Here is a 23504-nt window from a genome sequence, read left to right as displayed (position 1 = left end):
ATGTCTGGTTGGCAGCCGGTTTCAAGTGGAGTGCCCCGAAGGTCGGTCCTGGGGCCGATTTTGTTCAATATCTTCATTAATGATCTGGGGGATGGTGTGGACTGCACTCTCAGCAAGTTTGCAGATGACACTAAACTTGGAGGAATAGTAGATACGCTGGAGGGTGGGGATAGGATATAGAGGGACCTAGACAAATTACAGGATTGGACCAAAAGAAACTTGATGAGGTTCAACAAGGACAAGTGCAGAAAAGGACCTAGGGGTTACAGTGGATGAGAAGCTGGATATGAGTCAACAGTGTGCTCTTGTTGCCAAGAAGGCTAATGGCATTTTGGGCTGTATAAGTAGGAGCATTGCCAGCAGATCGAGGGATGTGATCATTCCCCTCTACTGGACATTAATGAGGCCTCATCTGGAGTACTGTGTCCAGTTTTGGGCCCCACACTACAGGAAGGATGTGGAAAAATTGGAGGGAGTCCAGCAGAGGGCAACAAAAATGATTAGCGGTCTGGAGCACATAACTTATGAGGAGAGACTGAGGGAACTGGGATTGTTTAGTCTGCAGAAGAGAAGAATGAGGAGGGATTTGATAGCTGCTTTCAACTACCTGAAAGGGGGTTCCAAAGAGGATGGATCTAGACTGTTCTCAGTGGTAGCAGATGACAGAACAAGGAGCAATGGTCTCAAGTTGCAGTGGGGGAAGTTTAGGTTGGATTTTATGAAAAACTTTTTCACCAGGAGGGTGGTGAAGCACTGGACTGGGTTACCTAGGGAGGTGGTGGAATCTCCTTCCTTAGAGGTTTTTAAGGTCAGGCTTGACAAAGCCCTGGCTGGGATGATTTAGTTGGGAATTGGTCCTGCTTTGAGCAGGGGGTTGGACTAGATACCTCCTGAGGTCCCTTCCAACCCTGATATTCTATGAATCTAAGATTCTATGAGTCAGCCAGCCATTGGCCAGGCAAGGGGGAGCACATCCCCCTCCAGTCATGCCATGTGGGCAAACAGGAGGAATCCAGCCTGGGCCGCGTGCAGAGAAGGGTGGCCGGAGGCCTGGGGAGCTGGGCTGGGTGAGCCCCCGTTGGGACTGGCAGCCGGGAGCGTAGAGCCGGGTGAACCAGGCAGAGACGAGCCATGGGGGCTTTGCTCAGAAAACTGCCAGCGAGACCCTTCCCACCTGGGGCTCTGCCCACATGGGGCTGCTCCTCTCTACAGCCTCCCCGGCTCCCTCGGCTCCAGCACCTTCACAGGGCTCCTCCTCCGGCAGCGGCTGGAGTAGCAGCAGGCTCTCCAGGGTGCCCCCCACAACATCCCACCTCCCCCCAACATTCAATCAGGGGTATTTATGGTATGAGTCATGGACAGGTCATGGGTCATAATTTTTTGATTCTTCCCCGCCCTGTAACCCCCATATTCCTCATTTTTATATAATTGTGATATTGCATATAAAGCAAGCTGGGTGAGGCACCAGGGAAAGGGCACGATCTGCTGAAAGTCATTTCTCTATCCATAGACGTGTATCATTGATGCATGTGAAGTTATGACAATTGTGTTGTATGGTATGACAGCATCCTGGCCCCTGGGGGTATTGCTGGGATCTACCTGGGAACTGGGTCACCAGCAATCACAACCTTTGGAATGGGGGCGGAGGGCCTGGGTGGGAGAGAGAGAGAGTGCGTGTGTGCGTGCGTGCGTGCGTGCGTGTGTGTGTATTCCTGCTGCTCCCTGCTGGATGGGATCATGTTCTGTTCATGGCAAACCCAGAGAAGTTAGATAAAAAAACCAACCCCTCTTGCTGGAAGGTTGCCACATCACCTGATTTTATTTCTTCCAATCCAGAGCCCTCACGCACAGGAACCCAAACCCGAGAGAGACAGAGCAGGCTGCTCCCTGTGCAGAGGCCCATCTCCTGCATCATGCTCCAGGCTGGCTCTGTGCAGACTTTCACACTGCCCTGCACAGGCCCCTGCCTGCAAGCAGGACCAGGAAAACGCTGCAATGGACAGATTTTAAATACACCTTGGCTGAGCCGTGCCATGCGCGCGTCCTCACTGACCTCTGCCGGACACATGCCTCAGCCCAGCTCTGCCTTTTGCTGATGCTGTAGTGAGGCTGCCCCAGGGGGCATCTCCCAGGGCACAGTAAGAGCAGCAGCACGTGGATGGCACAGGGCTGATATATTGCGGTTACAGATGTGGCGGGCGTGAGGCCATCAGTCCCAGGGGAAGGTCATGCCCAGACCCTGCATCCGCTCCCGGAAAACGGTGTCGAAGCGCTGGTTCTGTGCCTCCGAGAGATGGTTCCGCCAGTCACCGCAGATCCCTGCAAGCCACAGGGGATAACATCTAGGATGCCCTTCACTCCCAACCAACAGCCCCTGCCTCCACAAGCTCTGCTGGTGCCCCTCACTCCCAGCCCACAATCCCTTCCCCCCAGCCCTGCCCCTGAAAGCTCTGCTGGTGACCCTCACTCCCAACTCACAGCCCCTGCCCCCCAGCCCTGCCCCCGCAAGATCTACCCATGTCCCTCACTCCCAATCCACAGCCCCTGCCTCCAGCCCTGCCTTCGCAAACTCTGCTGGTGCCCCTCACTCCCAATCACAGCCCCTGCCCTCCAGCCCTGCCCCACAAGCTCTGCTGATGCCCTTCACTCCCAACGCACAGCCCCTGCCCCCCAGCCCTGCCCCCACAGCTCTGCTGGTGCACCTCAGTCCCAGCTCGCAGCCCCCTGCTAGCCCAGGCCTGGACTCACCTTTCCTCAGGAGCTCCCCCTTCTGGTGGTCCATATACTCGTCCGGCAGCTGGGAGAAGTTGGACATTTTGTTCCCCTTCATGCTCTGGAAGGAGGCGTTCTCCACCACCGCGGCCACTTGCTCCTCACTCAGCTCCTTCCCCAGGAAGTGGCAAATTCTCCGCACGCTGCCCTGCAGATCCTGGGGGAGACACCCGCTGCCATGAAGAGGGTGATTCTAGGGTGACAATTTTATGGTCCACCTGTGCCTCAGTTCCCTCCCCCCGCAGGGTCCTACTCCCCGCTGGGCACTGAGGAAGAGACCCTCAAGGGCAGAGGGCCTTGGCCATGAGCCACATTGGCCACCTGAGGTCAGACCCTGTTCCAGGCCAGGGGCAGAGGAATGCAAAGGCCAGGAGGAGCCAACAGCTGGGACATGGACGCCGACGCTGAGGCCTGGGGAGCTGGGGCTGGCAACACCCTAGAACAGCACCTGGCTGGGGGCCTGGGGCGGGGTTACGTGTGGGGATGGCTCAGGGATGGGGTACATGTGAGGTGGCTCGGGGGGGCTACATGTGGGGTGGTTGGGGGTGCTACGTGTGGGTGTCACCAGGGGGGTGGGGTTATGTGTGGGCGTGACCCCAGGGTTGGAGTTATCTGGGTGTGGCCCAAGGGAGTGGTTTCTCTACCTGCTGCAGCTCCTCGTACGTGATAGAAAAGAAGCTCTCGTTGCCTTTCAGCCCCATCCAGCAGGTGACGTGGTCGAACGAGGAGCCATACAGCACTGTGCAGGGGAGAGCGGCACGGTGACTCCAGAGCTGGCACCACCCGGCCCTCCACCCACTCTTCAATTTATAATTAAAGTGGTGCCGGGGCTCAAGCAATTTTTTTACGTTCATAACTGATGCAGCCAATCCGGAGGTGCCAGAGCCCTGAACTGCCAAGCCTGGAGGTGCCAGGGACCTGGCACCACTTAAGCACTACCTCCACCTAAGTTCCCTCCATGGTGCGTGGCCGGATGGCCATGCAGCAGCTTCTTAAGCCCCACTCAACAACCTATTAAGCCCTGGGCAAAGAGCAGCTCAGAGCTGGCTGGGGATGCACAAACTGGATCCCATCAGTGAGTGGCTGGGAGCCCAGGCATCAGGCGGGGGGAGGCTGCCTGCGTGTCCCTAGCTGCAGCAGGGCCCCCGAGGGCCCCAGGGTGCTGCTCACCATTCCCACTCAGGAAGTCCTCGAGGAAGGAGTCTAGTGAGCCAGGGTCCCTGAAGTAACTCAGCAGCTTGGAGAAGTGGTACAGCGAGACCAGCACGTCCTTGGGGCAGCGCAGGGTGTAGATGATCTGGGGGGGAGGGGAGTCACTAACAATCGGGGGAGGGGGATGCCAAGTGAACCCAGCAATTAGTCACCCAACCAGGGCCGTTACCTCCCCACCCTCTGCAGGGAGAAGGATTCGCCGCACCCTGCTGCCTGTTCTTTCATGCGTCCACATTGCTGTAACTCAAACGCAGCAGCAGCCCTGGATTCATCCCCCTCCTGACACACAGCCCTGTCAGTGCCCCTGAATCCTGACTCGCAGCCGCTGCTCTCCCGCCTCTCACCTTGGCCTTGGAGCGCTGCAAGGACTTGGGGAAGAGCTGGACGGGGAGGTGGGAGCAGAGCAGCCGGGGCGGGGGGTATTTCAGGGTGGCCTCCAGCCCCGGCCCGTGCTCCACCCAAGACGCCCGGTCTCAGTTCAGCACACTGCGCACCCAGCCGGGGTCCCCATCAGAACGGATCAGACTCAGAATCTCCAGCATCCAGCTAGTGCCTAGGGATGAAAGGGTTAATGGGCCTGAAACAACCTCTCAACCTACTAGGTTTCCCTCTGCTCCCAGAGTCGGGGAGAGAACCTGGGAATCCTGGCCCCCAGCCCCCATCAACTGAGGTGCATTGACAGCGCTAAAATCAGAAGCTCTCACTGTGCTGTGCCAGGGGTCTCCTGGCCCTGCCGGTGGCTCTGGAGAAAGCTGGAGGTTAGAGTGTGTCTGCAGAGAGTCAGCCCAGCACCAGGTGGATGAGTTGGGCCCCAGGGAGCAGCCTGCTTTGTCTCATTCTGGGCAGGGGGAAGGGTGCCCAGAGTCTGGCGTCTAGGAAATCAGGTCATGTGACAGGTTTGGTGTTTCCATCTAATGTCCGTGTGTGTGTCAGGACCCCCCTACACACACACACCCCAGCTCTACCCTACCTGACTTGGGGTAGGTGATGTTGAAGACATCGTCATCCTGCACCTGAAATTCATTCTCCACGTAGCTCAGATTCTCAGGGGAATAATCCAGGCATGGGAACAGCACTCCTTTGTGGGTGAAGTATTCACGCGCCATGGCAGGGCTGGGACAGGAACAGACCTCCCAGCATCAGTGTTGGTCCATGTGCACTACTAGGGGAGCTGTGCTGCAGGGAGCGCTGTGGTGGTCCTTGTTGTCAGAGGTGTTGTCAGATGCTACCGGTGTGGTGCTCTGCTCTCTCCTTGTTGGTATCACTCGGCTGCGTGCGTGTGTTCCCTCTGTGTGCTGCCCCAGCTCTGTGCAGATAGCTGACACAGCAGACCCGAAGAGAACCTCCAATGACCACAGAGTCTAGTAAGGTACGAAGGCACGTCGGCCAGGTTTATTGCCGTATTCAATACAATAATAGTTCCCTGTAGGTTTCTTAGCCTAATTCAGGGCATACTACGAATATGTACCCACGGTCAATGGACTCGGCTCAGTCAGTGGCGGGACTTTCCACTGCCCCCTAGGCCGGACAAAGACATCGCCCCAGGGATGAATTCTTATACACAGGTACAGACAAGTTACACATCACTCCTGACGTATTGAGGTACAACCCCTCTACATAGCAAGATACAACCCCTCTACGTAGTAAGGTACAACCCCTCTACGTAGTAAGGTGGGTACCACCTCTCACCTTGTACATGTTGGTTTGAACAAAACAACTCTATCCATCATATTACCCTTTTGCCCCTGTCATTGGGATGGATCAGTCTGTTCCTTGTTATCTGTGTGGAATGTGCCAGTATGTGAATGTTCTGATCTCTGGTGTTCAGTACCTTTTAGGTACGTATCTTCTTGCAGCATCAGCCCTTTCCTTGCCAGCTTCTGTGAGCAGGGCCTGCCTCTGGCTCACAGCTTCACTTTGCTTTAGGTTAGCAAGGTCTTGACCATTACTTTAGTTCAGGCCTCAGGCCTCATACTGGGCCTTTATCAGAGCCTTCGCTTACTACATTCCTCTCTCCTGAAAGTCAGGGGTCTCCAGTGCCTCAACCTGGCAATGGAGGCTCAGCTCTGCAGGGAGTAGGGTGAGGCTATTACTTGGCTCTCCCAGCCCAGAGTCAGCTGCACCTTGGCACCAGCTGACCTGATTCCTTAGCGTGCTCCCAGAACAACTCAAGGGCCTGTGCTGGTGTCTGCAGCTGGAAGAACAGTCCCGTGCCTGGGGTGAGAGCCCTCTGTGAGGGTGTGTAACAGATGCAGACCTTCTGCTCCCTCCTCAGCAACCCTTGGACCCGGGCAGAGCCAGTGCCATTCAGCCTTCGGTGATCCTGCCAGGCACAGCGACCCTTGGACCTGGGAGGAGCCGATGCCTTTAACCCCACCCCAGGGCCCTGAACTGTCACAGCAGCTCATGACTCTGGGCTGCCTGTCCCTGGCAGGTCCCTGCACCCCTTCCCAGCTGTGTTGGGTGCCCAGGGTCTTGTGTGGGAGTGGAGGGGGCAGGGGTGTGGCAGATCCTGTCTTCTCACCCCCGAGGGGAGGGGTCACTGATCTATGTGCTTTCATGGTGTCATAAACAGATAGCTAAGGGTTAATGTCTCTTTTACCTGGAAAGGGGTATCAAACAATACCTGACCAGAGGACCAATCAGGAAACAAGACTTTTTCAAATCTGGGTGGAGGGAAGTTTTGGGTGTGAGTCCTTTGTTCTTGGTCTGTTCTCTCTCTGGGCTCTGAGAGTGACCACAGGAATCTCCAGGCTTTCTAATCTTCTGTTTCCAAGTTGTAAGTACAAGGATAGTAGGACAATAGGTTTATATTCTTTTTTTGTATTTACATGTGAGTAGTTGCTGGAATGTGTTAAAATGTATTATTTTTGGATAAGGCTGTTTATTCAATTTTTCTTTTAAGCAATTGACCCTGTATATTGTCATCTTGATACAGAGACCATTTTTATGTCTTTTTTTTTTCTTTTTATATAAAGCTTTCTTTTTAAGACCTGTTGGATTTTTTTTTTTTAGTGAGGGCTCAAGGGAATTGAATCTGCAGCTCACTAGGGAATTGGTGGGAGGAAGAAGACAGGGGAAAGAGAGAATCTCTTTGGGTTAGATTTACTAAGCCTGACTTTGCATACCCTCTGGGTGAGGGGAGAGAGAGATTTGATCTCTCGGTACTTGCGTTTCAAGGACTTGAAGCAGGGAGTATCTTAGGGTCCCCAGAGCGGGGAAATCTGGGAGGAGGTAAAGAGGGGGAAGGGAAGTGGGTTATTTCCCTTTGTGGTGAGACTCAGGGCATCTGAGTCTTGTGGTTCCCCAGGGAAGGTTTTGGGGAGACCAGAGTGAGCCAGACACTGGAATTTTTCTGGCTGGTGGCAGCGATATCAGATCCAAGCGGGTAATTAAGTTTGGAGGTTTCATGCTAGCTTCTCATGTTCTGAACTCTAAGGTTCAGATCTGAGTAGGAGAGTTATGACACATGGCAGTGGGGGATGGTTACTAGGCTTGGAGGTGGGGGGGGGAGTTAAGCCCCTGCTGGTCGCTGGTGAGATCTCCCTGCACTGAAGGGAACTGTCTGTGGTCTCTAGGCAGGGAGAGACTGGGAACGTGGGCACCGTCCCAGGGCATAAGGAGAGAGTGTGTGTAGGTCTGTGTGTGGGATTGTGTGTACGTGTCTCCACAGGAGTTACTGGGACCACTCCCCCTCTTGCGCCCCTGTGTGTCTTACCTCACCCTCCCTGCCCCCACAGCCACTCCACTGCCCATGGCTGGGCCAATCCAGCCCTCCTCTCCCCAGGTCTGAGAGACGCCCATCTGAAGGCTGTGCTGAGAACTCAAAGGGTTAAAGTAAGGCCATACACACCCAAGCTCCCGCTCGGCTCAGTGGAATCAGACCCTCTGGGTTCCCTGTGCTGGGGAAACGGTTCCTATGCCAAGTACTAGACTGGGCATCGCCCCCAGAGCCTCGTGAATCCTCAGATCAAGGGTCAAGATGAGCTGGGACCCACTCATGGGGCTGAGCGCTGACTCCCCTGGCAATGCAGACTGAAGGTGCTGAAATCCCCTTAACTCTGCCCTGGACCCATCGGTGCTGGAACTAGCAGTGCAGGGTGGTGCGGCTTTAAGTGGTTTCCATTATATCCGGGGTTTACAGTTTAGTTCAATGGCTCTCAGCACCCCTATACACATTGTTCCAGTGCTGCTGTCTGGATCCCAGCCCAACCTTGGCCTGATGTGGTCTGGGCTGTACATGATGGACACAGAGAGTTATAGACTCAGGAGCAGCACAGTGCAGCCCAGAGAACCCAGGAGGGGATCCAGGACTCCTGAGTTCTAGCTGCCGCTCTGGGAGGGGCTGTTAGAGGGCTTCCCCTTCACCCCTTCCCTTGGTTCCTCTCATGCAGACAGAAAGCAGAAGACCAGAAGTCTGAAGTGTCAAAGTTAGAATCAGGACTCACAATTTGTCAGATCACTCTGTTTTATTAGCGCAGCGCTCCCCCAATAACACCCAGATAATGTGAGTGGCCATGCAAGACTCAAACGGTCTTATTTATACAGATAAAAGAGCAGGAATTAGACAAAGGGGCAAAGAAAGCAAAACTGGAAAATTCACCTGGGGCACAGCATGCATATCCTACTTCCTTACTAACTCTTATCCATCTAAGGCTAATACTTCATCAGTTGCCCTTAAACGGTGCAATTGTTGTATGTGAATGTCTGTATTCCTGACACCTGGATTGCAGCATTCCAACAATTTTGCTTAAAGGTACAGACAGCATTTCTTTAATCCTTTCTATTTTCACAATATAATTCATTCTACTTTCACAATCCCTCCTTTTGGTCAGGCGTACGCCATGACCAACAATTACTGGGTTCCACAAAATAACCGTTCCTTATCTCTTTGTTCATCAGCGATATTGAAAATCATCATATTAGCACTCTGTTTTGGGGCAGTCGTCTGGGTGACACAATTCTGGATACAACAGGAGATTAACTGAAAGCATGCAAAAATCACTAAGATTCCAAACAGGATAGTTAGGGCTCCCTGAAACAACCAGTTTCCTATGCCAGAGAAATTGAACAGGTTACTTAGCCACTTCCATAAAGAACTCAGCTCTTCATAGGGAAGATATGCGATTTGTTCTAAGTGGCTAGCGTGATCTATTACCTCATTGGTATTGTCAGGTATAAACACACAACATTCTTTCCCAATGAGAGCACAGGTCCCTCCTTTGGCCGCCAGCACTATGTCTAATGCCTGATAGTTTTGGAGGGCCACCTGTCGGATCGCCCCTGTTTCTTTGGCCAGCGTTTTTAAACTTTCTCCGGTTCCATTTGCCATTATTTCAACTACTGCTTGTAACCTCAGGAGCGTTTTTGCCTGGTGTATTACTCCCCCAAGTGGGATAAAGGAACTGCCAATAGCCTCTTCCCAGGTGTCATTACTGTTCCATATTGTGTTAAAGGGACAAGGTCCTCCAGTGAGGTCTGGGGAATTGAATGGGTAGCCAGGACAGGAACACCAGTTTGAGAGTGGGCTGGGATGTGGCTGCAGACCCAGCATTTAGAAATATTAAGGGTCTGAACTATCCACACTTGCTGCTGGATAAAAGAATTGTCATTGTGGACTCCCCAGACCTTAAGACACCACAGTCGAGGAACAGGCACCACCAGAGGCGCATGTTGGATGCAGGGCCTTCTGGTTCTGACAATCTCATCTGAGGGAACCAAAGTCACAGTTTTATGTCCACCAGGCAGCAGGCGCTAGGCTCACTACTGCTGCTTCTTGGGCCTTGCTTTAGGTTGTCGTCTGCTTCCGGCAACCCTTACTAGAGCGTAGACTGTAAGGTATTGCAGGCTGTTCCTCTACGTCTTCTTCTGGAGTCAAAATTGACTCTGTGTGGTCCTGAGGTGATGATTGGTTCACTGGGGGTGGTGCATTCTTACACTGCGAAGCATGTATCCACTCTGAGATGCCAGACAGTTTAACAGCCGTCGGGGTAGTAAGCAGTACCTAATAATTCTTTGATGTTCTTGAAGTCTATTTACTACTTCTTCCTTGACTCTGGCTATAACAATGGCCTTCACCCCTTGTCTTTCCCTGATGCATACATTCCTCATTCACACAAACAGATTGAGAATACAAACAGTAGTATTTTATATCGAGCAACAAAAAAAGGCATTGGAAATTAAACCTTGCTAAGTTTTATAATTGATAACCAAGACAATTTACATTGAGACCCAGGCCTTTAATGTTTCTCTAATTTACTTAACATAGACACAATAGAGAATCCTGTCTCTTACTAACTAAGTCTTAAAACAAAGAGTTAAGAGAGGGCCCAATTTGTAATGCATATGGGCAAACAGAATCTTATAGTCCCAGGGGGTCATTTCTTTCTGCTATTTAAAAAAAGTGGCTAGCAGGATGAAATCAAATTATACTGTGATTCTTATGGGACATTATAAAATCCTGCTCCTACATATCCCCTTTTGACACTAAGATTATTAATCGCCAGTGTCACTTCTTATTTAGTCTACGTAATAGAAAATACTGGGAGGTGATTTGGGCCTGTGGCTTTAGCTTTGCACACATTTGTTTTATTCACTAGCACATTTTAAACATTTCAATTAAACACATACAATTTAAAACCAAAAACACAATTAGGGGTAGTAACATTAGTATGCCAGTAGTTGTGGGAGACCATCCAGAAAATATGTTATACCAATGGTAAGCTGTTATGTTTTTCTGTAGTGGCAATTCTTAACATGTCCCCATTTGTGTGTATAATATGAATGGTCCAGTTTTCCACATTACCTTTTTACCTTTTAACAGATGATTGGTAACTGTTTGCCATTCAATGCCAAGCTTGATAGAGAACTGAGCTAAATCAGTGCTTACAGTAAGCTGAGACTCTTTTGTTGTTGTTGTGGCAAATAGTAAATGTGATTATTGGTAAACATAGTACTTACATTACATTTACATTTGTCTTCTGGTGGGTTGCTAACACTTTTTAAACACTTTTCCCCAAAAATTAACACATACATGTAGCCCATTACACAGTACTTTGGATTATCTGAAAGACAAAAATAACATTTTTCTACCCCTTTTGATTATTACTTAAAAGATTCCTTTCTTTTACAAATACCCTTGCTGATTGCAGGCAAAACAGAGGAATTACCCCCATATTTTCTTGTGTTTTTTTGTTTGCTTGTTTGTTTGTTTTATAGGCAGGCCAGGTTTTAATGGCTTCTACTTTTTAAGGATTATGCTGAAATTATTCCACGGTTTAGTTATTAAAGTCATGAGGCGGTGTACCTCAAGTTTTTCCTCTTATATAGCAGACCAAATTTGTAATGGTTTTCCTGCTGTGTTAAGCTTTAAGTTTATTCACAGGTAATAGCTGAGAAGCATCATTACCATATTACTTTAAAGGATTTTTCCAAAAATCATACACACTATAAGTTGTTACAGGAGTACTTAATAACATCAAATTTATATTAATGTTTAATATTAACAATAACATTAGCATCAAATCTATTAGAGGTATCTTCTTATACCATGCTTTTATGTAGGCAATTTGTTTGCTGACCAGGTGTGTTCTTTATTTGCAGCTTCTTTTGTGCTGGTAGTTCTCACCTTTCTTTATCAGTTAGGTAATTTGCATCAACACAGGCTTGGCTTTTGGATTCAAAGCCATCAGCAGAGCTCAGAGACTCTGTTTTAACTCACAAGGATCTGAAAAAGAAAACACAGCCTATTGCGGCTCTTTTTGGACCCCTAATAGGATTTTAATTCAGCAGCACGTTTTATTTGCATTTTTTTAACCTCTTTCTACAATATACACTGCACATGTCCTAGGGAAAATGCACATTCCTTCTATACTAGAACTTTTTTAAAACATTAGCCATATTAATTTTTACATAAGGTGGAACTGTTTGTTTTGTTCTTACAGAGTTTTCACGTACCCCTATCAAAGTGACAGTCTGATTACACAGAGCCATTTTAAGGCTCAGTGTTTTTAACATTGCTCCTTTTTGTTTTGTGCACCTCACCTCTGCTGTTGCTTCAGAGGGTCACTGTTAATTTCTTATTCTTTAATTACAGCTCTTATCTGCTATTGTTTCAAAAAAAAAAAAAGACTTCAGAGTCTCTCCCTATTCTCCTGATTTTGACTGCCCTATTGCAGCCATGACTTGGTCTTTATTTAAAAACATTTTAATTTTTGTAAAGAATCAAGTTACCCCTTAAGGGTTAAATGCTAAATCCCAAAGCCAAACAGCACTAATTACCTGGGTCTTGCAAAAAGATCTGTCAGTTTTGCAACTTTGAATTAAAGAGTCAAATGAATTTTTAGTGGCATTAAAAACAAAAACAAAACCAATTTATCTCACACCTAGAAAACAGGAGTTTTACAAACCACATGTGTTGGTTTAGATTCTAAGAACGTTACATATTTTCACAGACAAATAGATACATACACATTTTCTTTTCCTTAACATTTCTTTACACTGCTTTGTTTTTACATAGCTGTATATATATTTGGATTATTTACAGGCATTCTTCTGGAAAAAAGGGCCCATTTTCCCTTCAGAATGGCTGCAAAGAAATCAAGAATTCTCTCTCTATAACATGGTCCTTTTTAACATTTTCCACAAAGTTTAACTGCTTAATTCTCTTCAGCCTCTGTAGAGTTAATTTTTCACTCTCTTTTCTTAAATCACTTGTTTATGTCCCAAAATGACACCTTTATCACCTCAGATTTCACCATTTTAAGTATTGTTCCAGGGGTTCATGCCTGCACTTACTGCTTTTCTTACTCCGGACGCTATTCCCTTAGGGCTTTCAACCTGTTTTTCAGTTTGTTTATCTGTTGCTTGCCTGCTTGTCTGGGCCCGATCCTGCTTTTTCCAATGAACCGTTTGTGAGTGCTATTGTGGTCATTTCGCAATTTTGAAAGAAATGTTCAAGGAAAGGGACCAGGAAGGGTGGAGGCTAGTTGAGGAGCCCCCTTCCCCCCTTGCTGAATTGGTAGTGGAACACTAAAGAATCAGTTTTTGAGGCAGATAAGAAATGAGAACAGAACAAGGAGCTTTCTGTCCTTTTTACAATGAGAGGGGAGTATGAAGGGGGTTGGATCGATCCGGGGTTTGGAGAACGGGGTAAAGGGGAGCGCTCAGTCTGGTGGTGGGAGAGGAGGCTTTTAATAAAGCTTTTAACTTATTATTTGAATATTTGAGAGAGGCGAGTTTTGATTTTGTCCACCTACGATTTGCCTCTTCCCACCACTGCATGAAACAATTAACCTCTCCTTTAGCCAATTTAGTTTTAGGTTGGCCGAGTTTGTCCTTTAAGATGTCCACTCAGTCTTTGTTCCAAGATTTTAACAGTCGCCACTGAGTTTTGGGATCCCCCTGAGTTAGCCTAGACTCTTTCCCCAGAAATTTACAGGAGTCTGGACCCTTTTTACAGGAGTCCGGACCCATCCTAAATACATAAAATGAGCCGGCGTTCATTTAGGGAACGGTCCCGACTTAGATGTCTGGTTACCCATACAGGAGGACTTCACACACCAATCACACAAGAAGGAAATTCGGGTTCTTTAGAGCGATGCCCAGTGCAACACACAAAAGGAGCCCACAGGCTACTGCCTCAATCGCCCTTGCTTTCACACCAGGGGTTTTACCCAAAGTGCAGTGCGGCTGCGATTGTGCAGATTCCACTCAGTCAGACTGCAGGGATAGGAGCCCCTTGGTTGGCAAGTCCCCGGACGGAGACGGCACCCAGACTCAAACAATCCACAAGAGGACGGATAGACACAGAGACAGAACAGTCCTCAGTCCGGACAAAACACAGAAATAATTACCTGACCAGATTCCTGATGTCAGATCCCAGGATTCCTACCAGAACAGAGTGGGAACCAACAGGTTCGATGGCGTAGACCTCACTGTGGCTGTGCGCCTTTCCACTCTAGTGGAGGACCGCTCTGGCCAAATGCCCAGGTGCCAGCTGCCATGGTCATCCTACAAAAACAGTCAGGAATCACACAGCCCTAGTGAAGACGGTTGCCATCTCGGTGGAACCTCCAAATTGTCAAAGTTAGAATCAGCACTCACAATTTGTCAGACCACTCTGTTTTATTAGCGCAGCGCTCCGCCAATAGCACCCAGATAATGTGAGTGGCCGTGCAAGACTCAAACAGTTTTATTTATACAGATAAAAGAGCAGGAATTAGACAAAGGGACAAAGAAAGCAAAACAGGAAAATTCACCTGGGGTACAGCATGCATATTCTGCTCCCTTACTAACTCTTATCGATCTAAGGCTAATACTTCATCAATTGCCCTTAAACGGTGCAATTGTTCTATGTTAATGTCTGTATTCCTGACACCTGGATTGCAGCATTCCAACCGTTTTGCTTAAAGGTACAGACAGCATTTCTTTAATCTTTTCTATTTTCACAATATAATTCATTCTACTTTCACAGAAGTGCAGGCAATGCCACGGTTATTGGGGTTGGCTGATGGTGTCTGCTCCCCAGACCTCCGTTCCCAGCTCTGACAGCACCTGTGTCCCCGCTCCCCATCCCCAATTCTCACCACCTCCTTCTTAGCAAACCCAAATATATCCACAAGGCACGCCCCTAGTCCCCCCCCTTACAACCTATGGTCATGTTCCGTTTTGGAAGGTCATGAGTTGGGGTCTTCGTCCAACCCCTTGGGTACCCTTTGGGAGGGGTAAGGAGTTGTGGCAGTTTTCAACTGTGGGCTTGTATATTACACTCCCCCCACGCCCAGTAACACTTTAACTGCTCTTATCTATTCCCATTATATCAATATACCCAGCGGGTTTAGGCAAAAGCTACAGTTACCGTGTCTGTCTTTGATCACATGTATTAGTAGACGTGTATATCGAAAACCCACCAGGCAAGCTGAACTCAAAGTCCTCTCTCAGGAGAAACTACAGGCCTGGCTCCTACATTGACACTAATACTCCTAACTCGCCACCGCTTTTCTTCTGGGACTCACCTTCCCAGGTGTCCCAGCCCGGAAAAAGCATCGGACGTATGGCCGCACATTTCCTGATAGCGCCAGGTATCAAGATGCCATGTGTCAGTGCTCCATCTGCCCCACTGCCCCTTGGGTGCCCTGCACTTTCCCTCCTACGGACATACTGCAAGTATATTCAAATCAGTGTCTCCGACTCCCCATAGTGATGGGTCCGAGCAGGTTGGGTCTGAGTCATCTATTACGCTTTCGGTGGAGGGCCTCTTACATTACTCATATGTGACAACCAGTGGTTGTCCCCCTCAACCACTGCAGCATACATTGCAAGATTATATTAAGATAATGTTAAAAATAAAAAAAACAGAACAGAGTTTAAAGGTAGAAGTTTTTGGTAATCAGAGAATGATGTACAGCTTATCAAGAGGTGCAAAGTTGGGTTTAAGATCAGGTGGCATAAGGAATACATGAACTGCAATATCCGTGATTGGGGGTAAAAGGTTAAGGGTTCAAAGTACAGACACTGAGATGAGGGTACCTTGTTCATAGAATGGCTATGTTGGGTGTGGGGTATAATGAGAGGATACGATGAGGAGGGTGGATTGACCTTCATTTGATGAGAGTTCTGTGAGTTTATGTTTCCAGTTCACACGGTCCAATGGACAAAGTCTCTCGGTCCCTTTCTCGTAGTTGATGCAAGATGTGGCTCTGGCTCAGGGTACTGTTGGTGGCCAGTGATGTGTTTGGTGGAAATGTCCCTGGACTATCGGCTGGTGTCTGAGAGTAGCACACTTAATAAACAGGCCAATAGCCAGGCTAATCCACAGTAAGATTGTGAGCCCTGACCATTGTGATACAGTCCAACATCCGGGCCACCACCAGAAACACTGCTGCTCCTCCTCCGACAGGTGGAGGGAAAGCTCTGTGGTTTGAACATTGGCCTGCTAAACCCAGGGCTGTGAGCTCAATCTTTGAGGGGCACATTTAGGAATCTGGGGCAAAAATCTGTCTGGGGATAAATCCTGCTTTGAGCAGGGAATTACACTAGATACCTCCTGAGGTCCCTTCCAACCCTATGATTCTATGCCAGAGTTCACATCCTTCTCACACCACTCTGGAGAATGTATCTTAAATGTGGCCAGTTGTTGGCAGTTGCAGCTAGCTGCCTCTGCAGTGTTCATGGGCTCTTGTTAAGATCTTGGACACCAGATATTCTCAGAGAAAGGGAGTATTTACGCTCCCAGCAAAACACCTCATTCGCCATATAGACCCGCCTACCCTGCAATGGCCCCATATGCAACAGGCCCTTAATTCTCTTCCTCCATTGCCCTTGAGGAGGGACCCATCCGAATACGTTCTCTGGACAAACACTTAACTGACTGTGTGTCCATTTTACACCATTCCATCCACCTCATTTATCCCCCAGTGATTTCCAACCAGCTTCTCCCTTTCTCGTTACTCCCATAGGGCTCATGAGGACCCACCTTAGTTGCTGCCCCATTCTAAGATACCAGGGTAACTATTGCACAAGTGCAAGCCCCACAGTTGAGCTGTTTGTATGCACACCTCCCCCCAGGTTCGCCTTCAAAAGCCACCCCCTACCCACATCACGAGGTCCCCTGGCCATGGGGTTACCCTCAGCTTCACCTCCACCGCCCTCTTCCCCAGCCTGTCGCAATCGCATCCAATTGCTGTGGTAGTAGCTCATCCATTTGGTGTTGAAGTTTTACAGTTTGGTTTATTATTTGCTTAGTTACCCAACCGGTCCCTAAATTCCACACACCCGACCCCGTGGTTGCTGCTGCCCACAAATCCCTTTTCCAGCAACAAGTCCATGGGTGTCCCCTCATCCACCACTGAAATTGCTGCTTCAACCCTTCTAGGGATGTGCTGCAGCTGGGGTGTACCTGGCAGGGCTGGCTTCAGGCACCAGCCGACCAAGCACATGTTTGGGCCAGCACCATGTAAGGGGCGGCTAATCTTTCAGGGCAGAGCAGCTCTCTGGGTTGGGGTTTTTTTGGTTCAGCGGAGCAGCGCTCAATGGTTTTTGTTTGTTTGTTGCTGCCTGGTGGTGCTTAGGTGTTGTTTGTTTCTGCAGGGCGGTGCGGCGCTGGGAGGGTTGTTTGGGCAGGGTGGTGCGGCGCTGGGAGGGTTGTTTCTGCAGGGTGGTGAGGCGCTGGGGGGCTTCTTTGCGCAGGGTAGTGTGGCACCGGGGGCATTGTTTGGGCAGGGTGGTGCAGCGCTGGGGGGGTTGTTTGGGCAGGGTGGTGAGGCGCTAGGGGGGGTTGTTTGGGCAGGTGGCGTGGCGCTCTGGCAGGGATTGGCAGGGTGGGACAGCGCTTGGGCAGCGGGGGTTGTTTTATTAGGGCAATGTCTTTTTCCCTTTTTTTGCTTGGGGCAGCAAAAGAGTTAGAGCCAGTCCTCGTACCCGGTCCACTCACCATTCTCTAGGGTGTGCCACCCCCTCCGTATTATCGACTGGAAAGACCCCTTGAAAAGTGCTGGTTGCACCTGCACCCACAGTGGCTTCCACACCTTTGCCAAACGACGGGATATTTCTGGCTCCAGACTGCTGCCAGCTTAAATCTAAATTTTCATACCTTGGCATCCATATTACCTGTAGGGTTACATTCTGCAAAGTGGTTACATTATCATATAGCCGGCATCCCAGGAGAGACATTATCCCAACTGTGATGTGTCCGTGACAACTGCACACCCAGGGATTTTCTTCTGTGCAGGCACCCTTATGATTAGCCATGGTAATGTAAGCAGAGTCAGGATAAGGTCTACCCTGACATCTGGTGGAAAGAATGTCAGAGAGGTATTTATATAGGCACGCCTACCCTATCCCAGACTGCCGAGCTGTGGGACTGCTTGGTGACAAATGACTCACCCTCAGTTGGGTGGTACTTGCTAGACAAGGGACATGGGTTCCAAAACCCAGTGAACTGAGAGAGGATGGGGACAGGTGTTTGTGCCTGGTGGTGCAGGTTCCTTGTGGAGCCGGAAGCACCAGTTCCACCCTCTCCACTGTGGAATGTCAGAGTTGATTTTTTTATTCCCTCAAGAATCTAAATACAGTTTACTGAGCTGAATGCACTTTGGGCTAATGGTGCACTAGCACTGGGGCTCCCCCACTAAGAGCTGAGATCACTAAGAGTTGAAATTGTGAAAGAGCTGAAATGACTGAGCTGAGAGCACTGAGCATTGTGCTAACTAGTGGGGGAACCTGAAGCTATACTGTGGAACAGAGCAGCTGGTGGAGTGGAGCAGTTGTGGGGACGGCTGGAGCGGATCACGGGACAGCTGGTGGCAGCAGAGTGGCTGACGGAGCGGAGTAGCTGTGGGACGAGTGGAACGGCCCACAGAGCGAGCAGAGCTGAGCAGTTTTGCAGAGTGGCTCATGGAGCAGAGCAGCTGGTGGAGCGGAGCAGTTCCTGAGGATGGCTGGAGGAGCAGAGTGGAGCGGCAGGTAAAGCGGAGCAGTTCGTGGAGAAGGCGGAAGCAGAACCCACGGAGAGGCAGGGCAGTTGGCCCCGGACCACGTAAGGTGCCCCTTTCTACCCAGGCTGGGGGGAGGGACCTCTACAGATAACCCTTGAAGTCTGGGGTGGCATTGACCAGAGATTTTTGGGTTGTTGGACTTTGGCGTGATGGGACTTAAAACCCTAAGGGGAAAAAGGACAGTGCCAAACGTAACTTAGAGGTGGGTTTTTGTATATGGTTTGTGTTATAACCCTGTTTGTGGTGTTTCTCCAATGGGATGCCGCATTGATTCCTTCCTTAATTAAAAAGATTTTGCTACACTCAGACTCCGTGCTTGCGAGAGGGGAAGTATTGCCTCCTAGAGGCGCCCAGGGGGGTGTGGTATGTGAGTGTCCCAGGTCACTGGGTGGGGGCTCGAGCATTGTGTTACTGAAACGGAACCCCTGGATACTGAACCCGGCCCTTGTTGCTGCCAACTCAGAGGGGCAGAAGGGTTACAGTAACATCACAGGTAATAGCTAACCACTAGACCCCACCCCACTCCCAGACCTGGGAAAAGAACCCTGGAGTCCTGCCACCCAGCCTCACCCCTCCCATTTTAATCACTAGACCCCATCCCCCTCCCATAACCAGGCAAGAGCCCTGCTGTGTGCGATAGTCTCCTGTAGCAAGGGCATGTGCTGCTGCCATGGGAGGTCATTGGGTGATGCCGTGGTGGCAGGAGGGGGCGGTGCAGCCCAAGTGGCCACATCACCCTCTGCCTCGGGCCCTGGACTTGGGACAAGGACAGGCAGGGTGGGGACGGCCAATATTGACCTGGCAGAGGAGTCAGCCAGCCATTGGCCAGGCAGGGGGGAGCACATCCCCCTCCAGTCATGCCGTGTGGGCAAACAGGAGGAATCCAGCCTGGGCCGCGTGCAGAGAAGGGTGGCCAGAGGCCTGGGGAGCTGGGCTGGGTGAGTCCCCGTTGGGACTGGCAGCCGGGAACGTAGAGCCGGGTGAACCAGGCAGAGACGAGCCATGGGGGCTTTGCTCAGAAAACTGCCAGCTAGACCCTTTCCACCTGGGGCTCTGCCCACATGGGGCTGCTCCTCTCTACAGCCCCACCGGCTCCCTCAGCTCCAGCACCTTCACAGGGCTCCCCTTCCGGCAGCGGCTGGAGAAGCAGCAGGCCCTCCAGGGTGACCCCCCAACATCCAGCCTCCCCCCAACATTCAAGCAGGGGTATTTATGGTGTAAGTCATGGACAGGTCATGCGCCATAATTTTTTGTTTCTTCCCCGCCCTGTAACCCCCATATTCCTCATTTTTATATAATTGTGATATTGCATATAAAGCAAGCTGGGTGAGGCACCAGGGAAAGGGCACGATCTGCTGAAAGTCATTTCTCTATCCATAGACGTGTATCATTGATGCATGTGAAGTTATGACAATTGTGTTGCATGGTATGACAGTATCCTGGCCCCTGGGGGTATTTCTGGGATCTACCTGGGAACTGGGTCATCAGCAATCACAACTTTTGAAATGGGGGAGGGGGGCCTGGGCTGGGGAGAGAGAGAGAGTGTGTGTGTGCGTGTGTGCGTGTGTGTGCGTGTGTGTGTATTCCTACTGCTCCCTGCTGGATGGGATCATGTTCTGTTCATGGCAAACCCAGAGAAGTTAGATAAAAAAACCAAATCCTCTTGCTGGAAGGTTGCCACATCACCTGATTTTATTTCTTCCAATCCAGAGCCCTCACGCACAGGAACCCAAACCCGAGAGAGACAGAGCAGGCTGCTCCCTGCACAGAGGCCCATCTCCTGCATCATGCTCCAGGCTGGCTTGGTGCAGACTTTTATACTGCCCTGCACAGCCCCCTGCCTGCAAGCAGGACCAGGAAAATGCTGCAATGAACAGATTTTAAATACACCTCAGCTGAGCCGTGCCATGCGCGCGTCCTCACTGACCTCTGCCGGACACATGCCCCAGCCCAGCTCTGGCTATTGCTGATGCTGTAGTGAGGCTGCCCCAGGGGGCATCTCCCAGGGCACAGTAAGAGCAGCAGCACGTGGATGGCACAGGGCTGGTGTATTGCGGGTGCAGATGTGGCGGGTGTGAGGCCATCAGTCCCAGGGGAAGGTCAGGCCCAGACCCTGCATCTGCTCCTGGTAAACGGTGTCGAATCGCTGGCTCTGTGCCTCCGAGAGATGGTTCCTCCAGTCACCGCAGATCCCTGCAAGCCACAGGGGATATGGACTAGGGTGCCCCTCACTCCCAATCCACAGCCCCTGCCCCCCAGCCCTGCCCCTGAAAGATCTGCTGGTGCCCCTCACTCCGAACTCACAGCTCCTGCCCCCCAGCCCTGCCCCCACAAGCTCTGCCCCTGCTCCTCACTTCCAACTCACAGTCCTGCCCCCGCAGCTCTGCTGATGCACCTCAGTCCCAGCTCGCAGCCCGCTGCAAGCCCAGGCCTGGACTCACCTTTCCTCAGGAGTTCCCCCTTCTGGTGGTCCATGTACTCGGCCGGCAGCTGGGAGAAGTTGGACATTTTGTTCCCCTTCATGCTCTGGAAGGAGGCGTTCTCCACCACCGCGGCCACTTGCTCCTCACTCAGCTCCTTCCCCAGGAAGTGGCAGATTCTCCGCACGCTGCCCTGCAGATCCTGGGGGAGACACCCACTGCCATGAAGAGGGTGATTCTAGGGTGACAATTTTATGGTCCACCTGTGCCTCAGTTCCCTCCCCCCGCAGGGTCCTACTCCCCACTGGGCGCTGAGGAAGAGACCCTCAAGGGCAGAGGGCCTTGGCCATGAGCCACGTTGGCCACCTGAGGTCAGACCCTGTTCCAGGCCAGGGGCAGAGGAATGCAAAGGCCAGGAGGAGCCAACAGCCGGGACATGGACGCCGAGGCCTGGGGAGCTGGGGCTGGCAACACCCTAGAACAGCACCTGGCTGGGGGCCTGGGGCGGAGTTACGTGTGGGGATGGCTCAGGGATGAGGTACATGTGGGGTGGCTCGGGGGGGGCTACATGTGCGGTGGTTGGGGGGGCTACGTGTGGGTGACACCAGGGGGTGGGGTTATGTGTGGGCGTGACCCCAGGGCTGGAGTTATCTGGGTGTGGCCCAAGGGGGTGGTTTCCCTACCTGCTGCAGTTCCTCGTACGTGATAGAGAAGAAGTTCTCGTTGCCTTTCAGCCCCATCCAACCGGTGACGTGGTGGAACCAGGAGCCATACACCACTGTGCAGGGGAGAGCGGCACGGTGACTCCAGAGCTGGCACCACCCGGCCCTCCACCCACTCTTCAATTTATAATTAAAGTGGTGCCGGGACTCAAGCAATTTTTTGACGTTCATAACTGATGCAGCTAGACCGGAGGTGCCAGGGCCCTGAACTGCCAAGCCTGGAGGTGCCAGGGCCCTGGCACAACTTAAGCACTACCTCCACCTAAGTTCCCTCCATGGTGCATGGCCGGACGGCCATGCAGCAGCTTCTTAAGCCCCACTCAGCAGCCTATTAAGCCCTGGGCAAAGAGCAGCTCAGAGCTGGCTGGGATGCACAAACTGGATCCCATCAGTGAGCGGCTGGGAGCCCAGGTGTCAGGCGGGGGGAGGCTGCCTGCGTATCCCTAGCTGCAGCAGGGCCCCCGAGGGCCCCAGGGTGCTGCTCACCATTCCCGCTCAGGAAGTCCTCAAGGAAGGAGTCCAGTGAGCCAGGGTCCTTGAAGAGGCGCATGATCTTCGAGAAGTGGTACAATGAGACCAGGACGTCTTTGGGGCAGCGCAGGGTGTAGATGATCTGGGGGGAGGGGAGGGGGTCACTAACAATCAGGGGAGGGGGATGCCAAGTGAACCCAGCAATTAGCCACCCAACCCGGGCCGTTACCTTCCCACCCTCTGACAGGAAAAGGATTCGCCACACCCTGCTGCCTGTTCTTTCACGCGCCCACATTGCTATAACTCACACCCCTCCTGACGCACAGCTCTGATGGTGCCCCTCAATCCTGACTTGCAGCCCCTGCTCTTCTGCCTCTCACCTTGGCCTTGGAGCGCTGCAGGGACTTGGGGAAGAGATGGATGGGGAGGTGGGAGCAGAGCAGCCGAGGCGGGGGGTATTTCAGGGCGGCCTCCAGCCCCGACTGGCTCTCCACCCAGGGCGCCCGGTCCCAGTTCAGCACGCTGCGCACCCAGCCGGGGTCCCCATCAGAACGGATCAGACTCAGAATCTCTCGCATCCAGTTAGTGCCTAGGGATGAAAAGGTTAATGGACCTGAAACAACCCCTCAACCTGCTTGGTCTCCCTGTGCTCCCAGAGCCGGGGAGAGAACCCAGGAGTCCTGGCCTCCAGCCCCCATCAGCTGAGGTGCATTGACAGCGCTAAAATCAGAGGCTCTCACTGTGCTGTGCCAGGGGTCTCGTGGCCCTGCCTGTGGCTCTGGAGAAAGCCAGTGGTTAGAGTGTGTCCGCAGAGAGTCAGCCCAGCACCAGGTGGGTGAGTTGGGCCCCAGGGAGCAGCCTGCTTTGTCTCACCCTGGGCGGGGGGAGGGGTGCCCAAAGTCTGGGGTCTAGGAAATCAGGTCATGTGACAGGTTTGGTGTTTCCATCTAATGTCAGTGTGTGTGTCAGGACCCCCCTACACACACACACCCCCGCTCTCCCCTACCTGACTTGGGGTAGGTGATGTTGAAGACATCGTCATCCTGCACCTGAAATTCATTCTCCACGTAGCTCAGACTCTCAGGGGAATAACCCAGGCATGGGAACAGCACTCCCTTGTGGGTGAAGTATTGACGCGCCATGGCAGGGCTGGGACAGAGACAGACCTCCCGGCGTCAGTGTTGGTTCCTATGCGCTACTAGAGGAGCTGTGCTGCAGGGAGCGCTGTGGTGGTCCTTGTTGTCAGAGGTGTTGTCAGATGTGTTGTCAGATGCTACCGGTGTGGTGCTCTGCTCTCTCCTTGTTGGTATCACTCGGCTGCGTGCGTGTGTTCCCTCTGTGTGCTGCCCCAGCTCTGCGCAGATAGCTGACACAGCAGACCCGAAGAGAACCCCCAATGACCACAGAGTCTA

At 51.5% G+C, this 23504-nt stretch overlaps 1 protein-coding gene and 1 pseudogene across 1 annotated transcript; both read right to left on the bottom strand.

The window, feature by feature from the left end:
- Positions 1–2209: 2209 nt before the first annotated feature.
- On the bottom strand, positions 2210–5090 carry LOC115640575 (annotated as a pseudogene).
- Positions 5091–20562: 15472 nt separating this feature from the next.
- LOC115640546 (sulfotransferase 2B1-like) lies at positions 20563–23234 on the bottom strand. Its single transcript, XM_030543395.1, has 6 exons — positions 23099–23234; positions 22473–22681; positions 22108–22234; positions 21583–21677; positions 20921–21101; positions 20563–20672 (listed from the first exon to the last, which is right to left on the bottom strand). Exons 1-6 carry the CDS (start codon positions 23232–23234, stop codon positions 20563–20565), a joined length of 858 nt encoding a protein of 285 aa, XP_030399255.1.
- Between the last annotated feature and the right edge of the window lie 270 nt (positions 23235–23504).

The sequence above is a fragment of the Gopherus evgoodei genome, unplaced genomic scaffold, assembly GCF_007399415.2.
Source record: "Gopherus evgoodei ecotype Sinaloan lineage unplaced genomic scaffold, rGopEvg1_v1.p scaffold_31_arrow_ctg1, whole genome shotgun sequence".
Lineage (NCBI taxonomy): Eukaryota > Metazoa > Chordata > Testudines > Testudinidae > Gopherus > Gopherus evgoodei.
Note: the sequence above shows the minus strand (reverse complement) of the source record. Positions and strands in the feature narration are given on the sequence as shown.

Excerpts from the sequence above, each read along its gene's own strand:
- LOC115640546 (XM_030543395.1), bottom strand. The coding sequence starts at position 23,234 with ATGGCGCGTCAATACTTCACCCACAAGGGAGTGCTGTTCCCATGCCTG. Across the intron at positions 22,682-23,098 it reads CATCACCTACCCCAAGTCAG|GCACTAACTGGATGCGAGAG; the intron begins GTAGGGGAGAGC and ends TTTCATCCCTAG. Across the intron at positions 20,673-20,920 it reads GGGGGAACTCCTGAGGAAAG|GGATCTGCGGTGACTGGAGG; the intron begins GTGAGTCCAGGC and ends TGTGGCTTGCAG.